At 43.4% G+C, this 14,507-nt stretch overlaps 1 protein-coding gene across 1 annotated transcript in view; it reads left to right on the forward strand.

Annotated features, from left to right (window-relative positions):
* Nucleotides 1–11,860, forward strand: part of ICOSLG (inducible T-cell co-stimulator ligand) — a 166,414-nt gene extending 154,554 nt beyond the window's left edge. Inside the window, exons 3-8 of the mRNA XM_009330645.1 lie at nt 2,873–2,913; nt 4,899–5,261; nt 5,755–6,039; nt 7,611–7,784; nt 8,860–8,895; nt 11,715–11,860. Coding sequence (XP_009328920.1) covers nt 2,873–2,913; nt 4,899–5,261; nt 5,755–6,039; nt 7,611–7,784; nt 8,860–8,895; nt 11,715–11,725 — 910 coding nt within the window. The 3' untranslated portion in view covers nt 11,726–11,860. The remainder of the gene's footprint in view (nt 1–2,872; nt 2,914–4,898; nt 5,262–5,754; nt 6,040–7,610; nt 7,785–8,859; nt 8,896–11,714) is intronic.
* Nucleotides 11,861–14,507: the final 2,647 nt, after the last annotated feature.

Below are 14,507 nucleotides of genomic sequence, written 5' to 3' on the forward strand. Positions count from 1 at the left end.
TTTGTGGCCCAGGTGAGCGTTGCCTTAGGGCAGGCGTTAGAAAAGCTTCACAGAAAACCTCTGTAGGGCACCTGCCGATGCGAGGAGAGCGACGTCGCTACGAGGTTAGGGGATAAAGCGAATCTTACCAGCCGAGCAAAAGCCCCCGAGTTGTTACCGCGAGCATCGGGACATCTTTTGTCCAGCTAGTCTGTGCCAGAACAGCAACATCCCGTGACTCTAAAATAAATAGCGCATGAAAAAGTTGAGATGCTGGTAGGAAGAATAATCTCACCAAACAAGAATGTATGAAAGAGGAAGTGCAACTTTCTCCCGTTTCACATGACACTTTAAAAACATATAGAAAGTGAAGGTGTGGGAAAGAATTGGAAAAGGAAAAAAAAATTTAAAGAATTAAAATATTTTATAACAAATAAATACAGGAGAGAGAGAACCTAAGAAACTAATGCAGTTACAGCTGCGCTTAGTGGAGCTGACTGCCAGTGTGATGGGTGCAGGGGCTGAGTGTACACAGGGGGCAAAAGGGAGGTTTCTCTGCAGGCAAGAGCGTTTCTCCCTTTTTCCAACAGGAGCTTGGCATTAAAGCTATTCCAGGGGAACATAGTGGGCTGACACTGCCCCCACACTACCACAGCTGCAACCTCCTCCAAGTAAGAGGATGAGCGTCTCTAGATCCGTCCAGTCTTAACTGTGACATCATTTATTAAAATAAGAAATCAAGACGTGCTTTGTATACATACATTAGAGAATCAGATCTGGCTGACTAGCTAAATGTTTGTTGGCATCAACGAATGCTTGCCATGGGAAATCCCCTGAAGAGTCCCATAAAGATCAGAGAACTGTTTTTCTCTATTTAATTCAAATGACTGACTATATCCATAGTTTCTAACTTGGGCAGGGAACAATAAAACAAACAGCCACGGGATTAAGAATGATTAAGAACTACATTAAGGTGAGCTTGTCAAGACAGACCTCTACAAGCCTGGCACAAAAGTGATGGCTCCTGCACAGCGTACAAATACGACAGAAATACAACACAAGACCGTGTGCAAAAGCCACCAAAAGTCACTGCCAGAGACAGGGCAGAGCTGCCTCCCTGGAGTGTTTAGGTACCATTACTTGGGAGACTTACTTTAGGGCTGATTGCGGATTTACTAAAATAAATGTTAGAGCAGAAATGTTCCACTCTGGGCATCCACTTAAACTTTTGAAACCTAATCTATGAAACCATTTCAAAGGACACAGAAAAGGAAAAGAAAGTGTTTTCTTCATATAAAAGTAATACAGTTCAGACTGACTCTTCCCTAAACTTTCCCCATCTCATTCTCTGGAGATGGGACTTCAAGTGGAGGTAGATTTTGTGTCAGGAACGTCCTCTGCTTTCTCCGTGGGAAGCCAAATATGTTTGGGACGATCATAATTTTCTTGGTGGGAATTAGAGACCCTCCGCAGCAGCAGAGGAGACCCAAGTTGTGCCCAGGCAGCTGGTAGAAGTAAAGCTGGGCAGAAGCGATGCTGTGCCTGGGAGATGGCGGACGAATCCTGATGCTCGGCTGGACAAAGGGGCAGGAGCTGTGGGGAAAGGGCAGGAGGCCTGGAAGAGAGAGGGGATGGTGTAAAGCACAGCTGATGGGGGAAAAGCGAGGTGAGAAACGGCTGCTGGGGGAGTAGGCTTAGGTTAGGGCTTGGAGGGAGGAGGGTCAGGCAGGACAGGGTTGGTTTGGAGGGAAGAAGGCAAGGAGACTGGTTGAGAGACCCTGGAGCTCGCTCCTGGGTAGACATGGGCTGCTGGGGGCAGCTCTCCCCGTTGCCCCAGCCCTTGGCTCAGTGTTGGACCTGGCTGAGAGTTGAGAACAACTGGGGAAGGGAACCAAGCTGCACCCGGGCAGCGTGGCCTCACAGTCCTGCTCGCTTGCAAAACCGAGCTGGGGAAACGGCATGAGCAGGTGCTCGTGTCCCTCTGCCCATCGGCTCAGCTTTGCAACCTTATTGCACCCGGGGCAATATCAAGGTGGGCAACTGTAGCCACACAGCTCCCATTCCAAAACCTTTCCAGTATCTTCCTTTCCTTTCCCACTGCGGTCTGGTGGAAGGAGAGCACAATGTGTAGCTAGGCATGGTGATGAAAGGCTATTTTAAAGTAACTGTTAGGAAAGCGCTGCACGTTTATCTTTCTTAAAGCCCTATGGGACGAGAGTTAAATCACCTGGACTTTATAGATAGGTTAAACTGGGTTTTCCTATATAGCATCCGGCAGGTGTAACTCCCTTGGGAAATTCCTGCATAGATTTGCCCCTCCAGAGTAATCAAACATGCCAAATTCTTTCCAGCAAAACCTTTGCGCAGCTCCCTGCTATCAGCACGTTTCCTGTTTACACATTTTTACTGAGCGCACAAAACAGTGGGCAGCATGGTCAGCTGCTTGTCATCCTTTAACCCAATAAAACTGTAACTCATCGAGTTTCAGCAAAACAGTGGGATGCAGGGCTTTGACCTGGATTTAGGCCTGTGCAGCTGTGTTCCTTCCCAGTGATCCAGATATCTTCCAGGGCCAGCAAGTCTATATGGTTCATTTTTCACAAGAAAGACAGGCACAACACCAGCTTCATGCCTTCTGCTCTGATTCCAATATTAGTGTGTTTTACTGCTATTCATGGCCTTGGCCACCCACCCACAGAGTTATGTCGTTCGAACAGAAGTTTTGCAGCTGTCAAAAATGCAAATACTTAATGGGACATTACATAGTAGCAGTACCTAATTTACTTACTTCTGCTACTATACTGAAACAATCAATATTGGGTTTAGCGCTTATGTAAACAACAGTGATGCTAAAGCGTATCATGTAACACTCTTGTTTGCTTTTTTATTTTAGCTATGGATTTCTGTTACTGCTCCTTCATATCCCGAGAGCTGGTAAGTTCAGAACCCTTCAGTTGAAAATGAAGCTGCCCTCCCTTAATGTGTTTGGCCAAATACACAGAGTATTTGTAATATGTACAATATAAACATCTGTGTGTTTTCAGCAAGACACTTCAGAATTCCTCAGTGTGACATGCATCAGGGAAAGAAGAAGAAAAAAAAAATCAGTTTCTATCACTTTCAGTAGGGAGAATAGCAAAGGACCTTGTGGATGCTTTTGCTTAGGTTGCTCTGCTTGCTTTACAGACATCCCTGCATATTTATCTCTGCCAACAAAAGGCCTCAGAAGTGGGGTAATAAGGGCTGTTGATAAGCAGATCTAACATGCCTGGATAAAGCCCATACTCGTATTGTGATTAGAATTATACATCACTGTATCAAGTACCCAATACTAGTAACTCTTTTACTACTGTTCCAAAAATCCCTTTCAAAACAAAGGTAGGGTTAAAGGACATCACTTGGTGGTATTTAAATGTTTTCAGAGTTATCTCTCTTCTGTTCTTGCTTAATCACTGAGAAGGACCTCAACAAAGTCATCAAGGAAAGTCCCCAGCCCCAAAATCAGGACAAAGCGTACCAGATTCAGTTTCAATAGATGCTACCTGGCCTGTTCCTAAATAACGCCAGTGATGGAGGTGCCCCCATCTTCCCAGGCAATGCTTTCCAGAGTATCACTCTTCCTGCTGCTACGAGTGGTTTCCCAAAGTCTGAGCTGCAGTATCCTTGTTGCAGTTCAAGCCTGTTACTTCTCATCTCACCCAGCAGAGGATAAGGACCTGGAGAACGTACTGCCTTCCTCCCTGCAAGTACTACATTTGCTTCAGTGGTATTTTTAAGCCAGGGTGCCCAACTCAGACGCGTAGATGAGCTATTTCTGAGTCCAGTGCACCAACACCAAGACACGTCCCCCTTTAACATTGCCTCCTCCCTCCCACCTCACCATGCACTGTTTCCACATTTCCAAACCCTCACTTCCGTCATCTTTTTTCCCTAATTCACCCACCTGCATAATCCCTTCACCCAGCTGTAATCTCTCCCATCCAACCCCATGCCTGACCCCCCCTCACCCCCCAGTCTGACATTTACAACGTGCACACTGCTTTGGTCTCAGCAACCAGTTGCACCAGAGAGGTTTTGGCTGCTGGAGTGGAGGAGAGGTGATGCATCCCTCCCAGCAGGGAGGCTGCGGTCAGAGCCACCCTAGCCCTTTCGGAGTAGCTGACCTGCACCTTCTGCATTGCTCATCAGCCAGCTCACGCCTTCTCGTTGCTCACCAGGAGGAGAGGTTGCCTTTCTCACGTCTGGAGGCCAGGAAAAGCGCCCTGAAAGCCAGATACTGTGCTGGCCTACCTCAAGTGGGCATGAGAGGTTGTAAATGTCTAATGAATGTGTCACTGGAGGTATCTGGACATGCTGGTTTGCCAGCTGGGTATATTTGTTAAGAGGGTAACACCGATGGTAGCAATAAAATGTGATCGCTATGACATGTCCACTTAGAGAAACACTGTTTTTACTCCCCTTTTTAATTTTTTGGGTCTCAAAATAATGGTAGCACTCTTTCTTATCAGTGTTTCCACTTCTTGTGATTAACCTGGTGTTATTTGACATTTTTCTTAATTAAAAAGTGATTATTAAAGCATTAGGACTTGAATACGTGTCTGCAGTCAGTTGGCAAAGCGAAACACGCAGGTATCCATGGGGCTGGGAGTGCTTAGACTGGTTGGTCCTCGGAGAAAGAAATAAGCAGAAGGCTTTATATTGTAAAAGGCCCCTTTGGAAAATGTACAGACAAACAGACACGGAGAGAATTAGCCACCGGCAGGTCAGGAGGTAGGAATGACTATGAAGTGAGCACACTCACCTGCCTGTAATACTGAAAATACTTGAATATAGAATATACTTGAAAAGAATATACTTGAAAAGAATGACATTTTTTCCACATAACCTCCCTTTTTTCTCTCTCTCTTTTAATCTTGTAGTTATTGCACTGGAGGAGAAGATCATCGTCAGTAAACTTGGAGACAATGCTACACTGAGTTGCATTTATCGAGGAAGAGAATTGCACTTAAAAAATCTACGGGTATACTGGCAAATAGCTGATGATCAAGAAGAGTGTTCAGTTGTACATGCACTGATCTCTGGTCAAGACAACGAAAGTGAACAGTGTATTCACTTTAAAAACAGGACTCGGTTATTCTGGGATAGATTGAAAAATGGCGATTTTTCTCTGCTACTACTAAACGTCAGCCAGAGTGATGAACATACGTACAAATGTGTAGTACTGCAGAAAACTGAATATAACAAAGTGATTCACCAGGCAGAAGTGGTTCTCAGTTTAGCTGGTAAGAACTTGTATCACTTGCACATATTTGCCCAAATTCTCATTCCAGCTTTTCAAATTCGTGCCATTTCAAAATTACATTTAAGCATGCCCTTAACTTTGAAACATACTTCAGCCCTTTGCTGAAATGAAGCCTGCTTAATTTAAATGTTACAGATAGGGAATCTAAAACTGGGAGAATACCTGTAACGACTGTTTATCCAGTGTGTGGTTTTTTTCATCTTGGTTTTCATTAATATAAGGGCTCTTGCACATGACTGGGTGACAGCAGTTTAAGAAGTTGCTTTCTTCCTTTGAGTTTGGCTTCAGCCTTCTGCCCTTCCAGTAATTCTCTCAGCTCTCTGGCTTACATACCAAACTTGCAGGTGTTTCCCTTGCAAGTCATGAAGGTCGTGTGAAACCCAGAACTTCTGCTTCAGAACCCACATCAAAACTTTGTCTTTTCGATACGTTTCAACATGTCGATGACTATTTCTTTTTCTCTTGCTCTCCAGCTAGTTATAGCCAACCAATACTCAGTGGACCGATAAAAAACAGTGACAGCACAGGAGAGGAGGTGACTTTCAGCTGCAAGTCTGGCAATGGATACCCAGAGCCCAATGTTTATTGGATAAATAAAACGGACAACAGCCACCTGCCTCCATCACAGCTAAAGATCACTCCCCATGCCGATGGCACTTACAGCGTTTTTAGCACGCTGATGGTTAAAGCCACTTCTAACATGCAGATAGAGTGCTCCATAGAAAATAAAATACTGCAGGAAAATCTGTCAGCCAACTGTAAGTCCCTTCATGATACTTCATGTTTTCCAGATAGCAGATATATCAACCAGCGTGTCTCTGTAGATAGGCACTAACGAGGGGTACGCATTAATTCAGTAGTTCCCAAAAGTGCTGAGAAGAGCACAGTTGTTGTTTCAAGCTAGTTATGCTTAGCCGTGGACTTTATGTTTACTTCTGACTTCTTCCACACTGAAGTGAACACCCCATCAAGTGTGTTATGACAACGGCACTGAGAAGCTCTTGCATCCGAGGCAGTCACTGGGCTTTACCCCTCAGTTCTTCAGGAGCATGACAACGTGGGGAGTCAGGTTATTTTTCAGGGGGCACCATACAGTAGATCCACAATTCCTGAACCCCTACCCGACTTGCTTTTTACTCTGCCTAGTTTCGAAGTTCTGTTTTCAGTCTCCAAAACTCAGTTTAACACAGTGCGCTATATAAAGTAGGCCTGTAGCAAACAGGTAATATTAGCCCAGTAGAACAATACACTTAATAGCACAAGTATAAGAAGCTTTTTATTTCTGATATGAGTGATCAATAGTAAAAACAAGTATTTAGCCACTCTTCACAAAAACAGAAAGCTACTTAAAAAAAAGCTATTAAAAAAGTTATAGCTATAGTAGCAATAGTGAATTTCATGATTTCCAAACAGCTGTGTAGAGAAGCTACCTGGAGTGGGAGAGCTTATCTGGAGGTGGCTGTTCAGTCTCATTGCTGTTCCTGGTCCTGCCTCCCACCACACCTCTCTCGCACGGGTTTCTGCACCCTGGTGCAAGGAGGTTTGATTGTTTGCATAACTGTAGCTGGATACCCACAGTTAGTTTACCTGAACACACCAAGGAATCACATACTCTGGACTTAAGGACACTGATCCTACAAATGTAGCCAGGGGATATAGATTAAATTATTTCCAGGAACAAAAATTGTGTGCACAAGGAAAAATTGCACAGTAGAGTGTTTGTATGATAGCATACCCTTGTTGTCATCCCAAATTAAAAAGGAAAACTAAGTAACCTTGTCATTAGTTTCCTAATGGTATTCTGTCATATTGTATTCTGGGGGAAAAGACCTTCATCTTATTATTTTTTGTTGGTTTCTAAAAGCACTACCATACTTGAAAGAGTAAGAGATGTGACTTGAAACCTTCCGTTTGCAGCAATCAGTGGAAATTTGTCACTAACTTTAGGGAAACAGGTTTTCACCCACTTTACTGAATACCATCAGATTTACATTATAGATTCTGTATAGATTTATTTTCAACTGAGTCTAGATACAAGCTCAAACATACCGTCTCCCAAGGCTGGCAGGAAAGAATAACAAAAAGGAAGAAAGAGGGATGCATGCTGTATGAGAACAGGGAGGAATAAACTGGCATTGTATCAGTAGACATTGTAAGCTGGAGATGTGCCTTGCTCAGAAGGAATACCACCAGAAACACAGTGATATGAATAGCACAAATATTTAGTCTTTCAGAATTTTTTTGTGCATGTAAAACGCAGTCAGATATTTGCCTGGTATGAAATGTGAAAATTGACACCTTATTACATCCTTTTTCTATTTTATTCTAGACACACAGCAGAAGCAAAGCAATGGTTCTAGCACAGAAAACAAAAACCTGGAAAAAAATGGACAAGGTGCTCAAGCAGCTGGCATCATTTCCATTGTCATTCTGATAGGTCTTCTAGTTGGTTTAACCTGCTGGCTGTGGAGACGGAGGTCCTCTAAACTACTGTCCTACACAGGTAATGAGACCCTTCATTTGCATAACCCAATCTGAAGAATTCTTTTTCATTTGCCAAAATATTTAATGTCATCCAGAGCATTGCTAGAAGGCACGAGTAAATTCTCTGCAAACAGCAGCAGCAAATCATACTGTTATGAAAATCCTGGGGTTCCCTGGGGAGGACATATAGTGCCCCAGAACATGTTATTCTTTATGGTTTTCTGGTAATGCATCTGAACCTTACAGGAGTTACCTACTGGATGCGAGAGTAACTCAGACTTTGTGCCTGTTCAGGCCATAGTTTCTGAGCTGTGATCCCTGCAGGCTGTTTCTGGACAAATGGAGAGGATGTTCCTCCATGGAACAGGACTGGGGTCAGTAGCTGTCTCTGCTTAGCACAATCCAAAGCAGAAATCAGAGGATGAGTCAATCCTGAGAGCTTTAGAATCACTGGCTGGGCAATTAAGTGTTCAAGATCCCACTGGGATCAAGCAGCTTTCTACAAGCTAGAAATAAAGCATGTCTCACTGTCACCCTATGTTATACACGCGTATGCTTGTATTGCTGCATTTGCACGCGCGGGCCTCTTCAATGCTTGGCAAGACAGAACAAAAGGTAGCTCTGAAAGACATTGTGTGATCCAGACTCAGTCTGCTGATGGATCTGAGTACTTCTATAAGCCACTTTGCAGGTATATAAGAGCTAACATCTAAGAAGGGAGCAGGGGCAAGCACACTTTTCATGGAGAAGGACAAACCACATTTTCAATCCATGCCCTCTTCCTTGTGGCTAGCAAGCCCAGGGGCTTCAGAAAAGAGCAGGAACAAGCAGGGTAGTGATCTTGCCCAACATCTGCAGTAGCTGTGCTAGGAGCCATGTCCTTCCTTCACAAACAACCCAAAAGCGGTGCAGGACTCTGTCCCAAAACATGGAGCAGGGCTGTTGCTTCAAGCCCAAAAATCTATCCTTGCTGAAATGGTGACCTAGATTGTAAACAAATAGAGTATGGACTGCATTTTGCTGTCCAATCCCGTTTGCCTAAGGACTATAGTTATCTATCCTACATGTTTAAAACGGTGCATTTGTTTCAACAGATGTCCAACCAAATGAAGACAAAGGAGAACTCAACTGTAAGTATTAAAAATATGTTACAGTATTTGTCTCAAGAGTGACTTAACTTCATAGCTTCAGTACTCAAGTTCAGCACAAAGCCTTTGGATTAGACTTGCTGGATGTTACAAACTCAAGCATGTAAAGTGGTAGCCCTACTTCTTCTCTCAGCCCTGTCCTTGAGCTCCGTAAGTGTTGCCAAAGGCAGCCTGAGAGTCTCAGTTCCCAGAAGTTCCTTCAACAGTTCAGGCCAAAGGACGTGACAATTCGGCAGGGGATGCAAAGCGTACAGTCTGAAGCTGCCTTCTCCTCCTGTTCTACAACTGTGCTGCAGCTACTGTTGCCATCAAGACAGGAGGATTATGCCATAAACCAGGCAGAGCCAAACTTGGAAAACCTGTTTTAAATGCTCATTTTTCAAGTCTGGACAACACTGACCATTTATCACTTCATATCATGTCAGTGCCCATCACCAAATGGTTGTTCTCTGCCTTTTTAGGCACCATATCCTAGAAAGTCTTTAGCTGGGATACAGGAACATCATATGCCTCTTGTCTATGAACCTGAGCACGTATACACCCAATTTAAAAAGTACTAAGCACTCTCCTTTTCTAGAAGAAAAAAAAAATGCAGTTTAGACCTTCAACATGTTCATATTTTTTATAAGCAAGAATGCAATATTGCAGCTGGTTTACAAATTCATTTATCATTTATAATGGGGGAAAAATAGAAACAGGGCAAAAAAATCCCAGACAAATTTGGAAAAACAAACTCAGCACAGGGGACTTGAGAGAGTACAGAGAGGATGAAGTATCTGCCTATTTTATATCTCCTTTGGTAGTTTCTACTGAAGCAAATGACTGTTGCCTGGCTGTCTCTGCAGAACAGGCAGAAAATACTGTGGTTCCACCAAAACTGTAATAGCGAAAGCATAGTTTGCCCTAGCAGATGCTGTGAATGTACCCAATTCATAATATCAAGCAGAAGCAAAATAACGCTTAAATTAAAAAACTTTCTCTAGAACTTCTCTGTTGGTTATACAAACTGGGTTAACGGTCAGTTATTTTCCAGACCCATCACGCAACCCCAGCCTGAATCACAACATTTGTGTTTGCTAAACAACAAACAGGCATTACGCTGTTTCCTGTAGAGCATAATGTAGAAAGGAGGATGGATTTTCTCCTTAAGATAGATTTCTCCTTTCATTCCTGTGAGCTGCATTAATATAACAGAAGCAGTTCACTTAAGATCAGCTTTTTCTTCTCTGGACTTACTTATACTAGACCCTATTTTATTAAATCCCTGGACTTAGTCCATGAGTAGAAAAACCTCTGTGATGTAAATAGGAGTAAATATTTATCTTATATTGAAGGCTGCTGTAGCGTTATTTGTTCATTAACAACAAAACAAAGACACTTGCCTTCCAGAAGCTATCTTTTCCTTGGCATGTCTCTGCACCATTTGAGGAAGAGGAGGTGGGACAGCAGCTTTGGTTGTTCGCTGCTATCAGAAACTGTCCCACCGCTGAGAGGTGTTTTCTGCCAAGAGAGCCATGTAAGGCATGGAAGGCAGTATCTTTTGGGCATCCCAATTTGAGGGCAACTTGGACCAATACCAGAGAAATTAGAATGATCTAGGGAATGTGGGCTCTGATGGAAGATTATATTTGTTTAGGCTGGAGACAGCAAAGCTGATTAAGGACACAATAACAACCCTCTTCAGAGAGTCCTTAAAGAGGATGGGACAAGTTATTTATTGTCCTAACCCAGCAGACACAGCGCTTGAGGCACAACAGGCTTAAACAAAGGAGATTTAAGCTACATGTTAGGAAAAAAGGCCTAAGAGTAGTGGTAGTTGAGCACCAAGGCAGAGAGTTTGTGCAGGCTGTCAAGTCTCCACCAGTCCAGGTTTGTTGCCGTTCTTTTTTTTTTTTTTCTTAACAAAAGAGGAAACCAGTGTCTGTCAGGAATTACTTAGAAATAGCTGGTACTACCTTGGGGCAAAAAGATGGGCTCTTGGAGAAATTCTAGCTTAATTCAATGATCATTTGAGATTTTCAAGCAAGTTGTGCGTGGTAGATGGGGAGTAAGGCACTGTGGAGGTCGCACCCCCAGGGACACTCTGCCACGGCACTTTGCTTTTCAGTACTGATGTAAGTGTTTCTGCTTCTGTGGGTTTCACTTTATAAGGAAGGTCAGATTGTTTCATGGGGGGTGGGAATCCTGAATACTGCAAAAACAAAAAGAGCCTACTGAGGGTAGCTTTGCTGTTACAAAGAAACAGGTTTTGGAAACTGTGGGGAAGGCAGGTTGCGAAGAAGAGTAACTTCATCCCGGTGGGGTTAGTCTCTCCAGACACCCATTACAGTCAGTGGGGCAGGATGATCCACTGAAGATAAACTCAGAGCTGGAGCAATTCTGAATTGCTCTCTGGAGGGATCCCTTCGCTGCCTGTAGAGGAGCCTCAGGAAGCTGGTTTCCCTTGGCCACAGATAAGTTTTGTGTGTCTCGTTCTCTGAAATGGCTTAAAACGAACCAAAGGTGACACTGACCTACCTTCACAAGGGAGGGGGAAGTTAGCAGGAGAGCACTTTTTACATCGGCAGAAGGAAAGGCACTTTCAGTCTGTGGCACAAGGGCAGAGGGCCCCCAGTGTCTCGGGTATCGAGGCAGGGCTTCACCCCGGCTGATTCTCTCTCAGCGGCATGAATACATCTTTTCCATAGCTTTGCAGCTTGTTCCACTGGTTACATAAGAAAAACAACTCTAGGACATGATTATTTCTGGGGCATTTTTTTTCTTTTTTTTTTTCCTAAAAAGAAGTTGTTTTGTTTTTACAGCACCTGTCTAAATGGAAAGTCTGCCAACAATTTGGGCAGCTGGAGATGTGTCAAGAGAAGCATCACCCCCTATCTCAGTGGCAGCATTGCTTGTGACAGATTTCTGCAGTGTGCCAAGACAGATGGCAAAAAAGCTTCTTCAACACAAGAGACAGCAAAATGCGCTGGATTTCTGTTCCAGCCACTGGCTGTGTCTACACAACAGTTGTGTCACCACGCCAGCTGACCACTTTGGACAGTCCTCTCTGATAGTCTGTCAGTGTTTTGAGCTCCTGCACTGGGGAAAGCAGTAAGCCTGGGACCTAGCGACTCTGTGCCAGCGCGCTGAAAGCTGGTGAGTGCCCAGTCTCTCGTCACCACCACTGAGGGCTTTGTTAGTAGCAGAAGCCACCGCATTTCAGGAGCATGGGGAGTTATTGCTGCTTCTCCTTACCCTGACGATAACTACTGAATGTGAAGAATGGCAGCTAAAAAAAAGAAAACTGAAGGACTCTCTGCAAAGTGAGATTTGTGATCTTTTCCACTTTTCTCTCTACATCCTTTTGTTGTCTTATCTCACCAGCTGCATATTATTGTGTACAGAACGAGGTAGAACACCTTGACTCAGTCCTGCAAAAATGGGAGTTGCTATGACAGGGTTAAGCACTGAATGTGCTAACGTAAGGGAACATGCATTCTTTAAGTACACTTGATATCAACATTTTGGTTTTTGCCGAATATTCCACCGGAAAAGGGGACTTCCACTTTTGACAGAAGCCAGTGCGTACTGTGTGAAAGAACAGGCTGTGGAAATCTGACCAATTAAAAATAGTGCTCTCTGCTATGTTAATGTCGGGTTACCTGGACTTACCCTTTTCAGGATGGAACAAATGTGGTCAAGCTCTACTCGATTCAGCTGGTCTTTATTTAAGCACTCCCCTGCAGCTTCCAGGGAGGATTTTAAACTGAACCTCTCCTTGTGTCCTATCCCTCCACCCAAAAAAAAAAAAAAAAAAAAAAGTGCAGACTATATCACTGTGTTGTCCATGAATGTCCAAAAAGCCAAGAACTGCAGTTTCCTAGAGCCTGTGCCTCGCTGGTTCAACCCTGAGTCAGCCAAGAGCAACTGGTTGAAAATAGCAAAGCAGTAAACTTTTCTGATGGTATGAGGTTTTGAAGGAGGAGGAATCTATACAAGCTCTCTTGCCTAGGTGGGGCAGTTTTCCCCATCTTGTCACAGGGGGGTGGAGATGATGATTTTAAACTGAGCCCTGGGAACACCTGGCTTCTCCTGCACCAGTTGCTAGACTAAAATCCTACATTTTTGTGAATAAGTCTCAGCCTTGTTTGTCCTAGCTCTGCATAGGGGAAGCACTCCAGTGTCAACTGTTGAGACAGGACATCGATTTTTCATATCGAGATCAGCTTTCAGATCCCAGCCAAGTGAAAATAAATTTTGTTGTCCTGTTCTCCCATCACGTGGAATCCAGAACCACCTGGCAATAGCACAATTAGCTTTTGTTGAAGCAGTACCCCCAAGGACGCTCAGAGTTGGGTAGCTGTGCACCACCGCTGCGCCAGTATCTTGTGGGAGGGCTGCCCAGGCTCAGCCTCCATGGCATTTAAGAGAAGAGGCAGTTTAGATCTCACTTGATGCAATCTAGGCTTACTCACCAATTTGAACAGCATAGGGAAATTGTTGGGGTTTGTTGTTTTGTTTTTGTTTTGTTTTGTTTTTTTTAAAAAAACAAGCTGCAACTAAATAATTAAGCTCCTGTCTAGATTGTAAGTAACTGTGTACAACTGTGGGTTTTAAAAGACATTTTATCTATTAATGTCAAAAAAGTATATAGCATATTTGCTAATCTTGAATCATGTCTGTGAAAAATACTGTATATTTATTAATTTCACTTTTGTCCCCTGTTGCCTTCCACTCTACAGCTGTAACATACCCTATCAGGTAGGGCATTTAGCTCACAGCATTTGTCAGATAAGATTACTGAGGTTCTGTAAGTTACTTTAAATGTCAGCCTTTCCTTGTCTTCTCTCATGTCCGTTAATCTAGGTGTTAGATATTTTCTGAGTCCATATCTAGTTTTCAGTGAACCCTAAAGGGAATTTGCTTGAATAAAGCATGCAAGCTTGCAGACATCTTACAAATGTGAACATCTGTGCAGATGTGAAGGGTAACCATTTCCTAGTGGTTCAGTAAGCAGTCCTGCAGACATTTCCTCGCTATCTATCACATGAAGTTGTTTTGCGCAGCCTCTTTGGTGCTGCTGTAACTGACAGAAGCCTTTTCTAAAAACAGTTTTCCACCTTTATATTCTGCAACTGCAAGAAGCTATAATGGTTTAGAGATGTAAGAAGTGACCTAGCAGTCACTTTGCAATATGTTGTTAAGCGAATATAGACTGGTTGGATTTTCTTACTTCTGGGCTACTTCACAGTGCATACTGAATACATCCTAAATGCAACAGCCTACTCTTGCAAAACCCATATTTTCAATTGGTTTAGGTTTCCAGCTGTTTTTGGAGGCAAGTAAATCCTAGATAGCAGTTGTTTGTTAGCACTCAAAGGACTTGGGAATTTTGTAATAACAAAGTTTGTCATCACGTACCATGTTTATATTTTAAATAAAATCCATTCATTCTTCTGGATGTTTGACTAAATCTATCAGCACGTAAAGACAAGTCACTCCAAACCATTGCCCCCAACCAAAGTGGCAGTGTTACTTTCAACCACATCCCTCAGGGCATATGAGTGTTCCTTTCCAAAGCCCTCAGATGAGGAGAGACCGATGTAACACAGAGA

Source organism: Pygoscelis adeliae, unplaced genomic scaffold, assembly GCF_000699105.1.
Source record: "Pygoscelis adeliae isolate BGI_AS28 unplaced genomic scaffold, ASM69910v1 Scaffold548, whole genome shotgun sequence".
In the NCBI taxonomy this organism is placed as follows: domain Eukaryota; kingdom Metazoa; phylum Chordata; class Aves; order Sphenisciformes; family Spheniscidae; genus Pygoscelis; species Pygoscelis adeliae.